This window comes from Geospiza fortis, unplaced genomic scaffold, assembly GCF_000277835.1.
Source record: "Geospiza fortis unplaced genomic scaffold, GeoFor_1.0 scaffold4509, whole genome shotgun sequence".
NCBI classification, from domain to species: Eukaryota; Metazoa; Chordata; class Aves; order Passeriformes; family Thraupidae; genus Geospiza; species Geospiza fortis.
This window is the reverse complement of record NW_005055039.1, coordinates 7,737-8,664: the sequence shown is the minus strand read 5'-3', so window position 1 is coordinate 8,664 and position 928 is coordinate 7,737. Positions and strand designations below refer to the sequence as shown.

At 58.2% G+C, this 928-nt stretch overlaps 1 protein-coding gene across 1 annotated transcript in view; it reads right to left on the bottom strand.

Moving 5' to 3' along the window:
- Positions 1-29: 29 nt before the first annotated feature.
- Positions 30-928, bottom strand: part of LOC115949199 (pyruvate carboxylase, mitochondrial-like) — a gene marked incomplete at its 3' end in the record, with an annotated part of 3,017 nt that continues 2,118 nt past the window's right edge. The window contains exon 3 of the mRNA XM_031065682.1: positions 30-314. Coding sequence (XP_030921542.1) covers positions 30-314 — 285 coding nt within the window. The remainder of the gene's footprint in view (positions 315-928) is intronic.

The window sequence follows — 928 nt, the reverse complement described above, 5'->3', positions numbered from 1 at the left end:
AAAATCCCCCCGAAATCGGCCCCAGCCACCTTGAGCGCCTGCGTGTCCCGCACCAGGATGGATCTCAGCTGCCCGTTGAGCTCGAAGAAAACCTCGCGCTGCCCGGCCGCGTTCAGGTCCCCGAGCGCCAGCGCCTTGATGTGCAGCGTCTTGCCGCGCTCCAGCTCCACCTGCGAGTAAAGGCAGAGTAAATCAGGCGTAAGGGCCTTGGTGTGCAGCGTCTTGCCGCGCTCCAGCTCCACCTGCGAGTAAAGGCAGAGTAAATCAGGCGTAAGGGCCTTGGTGTGCAGCGTCTTGCCGCGCTCCAGCTCCACCTGCGAGGAAATAGAGAGTGAAGTGGGAGTAAATCGTGTGTAAGGGTGTGGAACGGTGTCCAGAGGTGTGTAACTGGTGTGTAAAGGCCTTGATGTGCAGCGTCTTCCCCCGCTCCAGCTTCACCTAGGAGTAAGCTCAGAGTAAAGTGGGAGTAAATCGTGTGCAAGGGTGTGTAACTGCTGTGTAAGGGCCTTGATGTGCAGGGTTTTACCCTGCTCCAGCTCCACCTGCGAGTAAAGCGTGAGTAAATAATGTGTAACGGGTGTGCAAACAAGGTGTAAACGGTGTGTAAGGGTGTCCAGGGGTGTGTAACTGCTGTGTACGGGATGTGCAGGGTCTTCCCGCGCTCCAGCTCTACCTGCGAGCAAAGTGGGTGTAAATCAGGTGTAACTGGTGTGTAACTGGTGTGTAACTGGTGTGTAAGGGGCTCAAGGGCAGGGCAAGGAGTTCCAGGCGTGCAGGTTCCAATTCCTCTCCCAGTCCCTCCCAGTCGCTCCCAGTTGCTCCCAGTCCCTCCCAGTCCATCCCAGTCCCTCCCAGTCCATCCCAGTCCATCCCAGTCCCATCCCAGTGCTCCCAGTCCCTCCCAGTCCCTCCCAGTCCATCCCAGTCC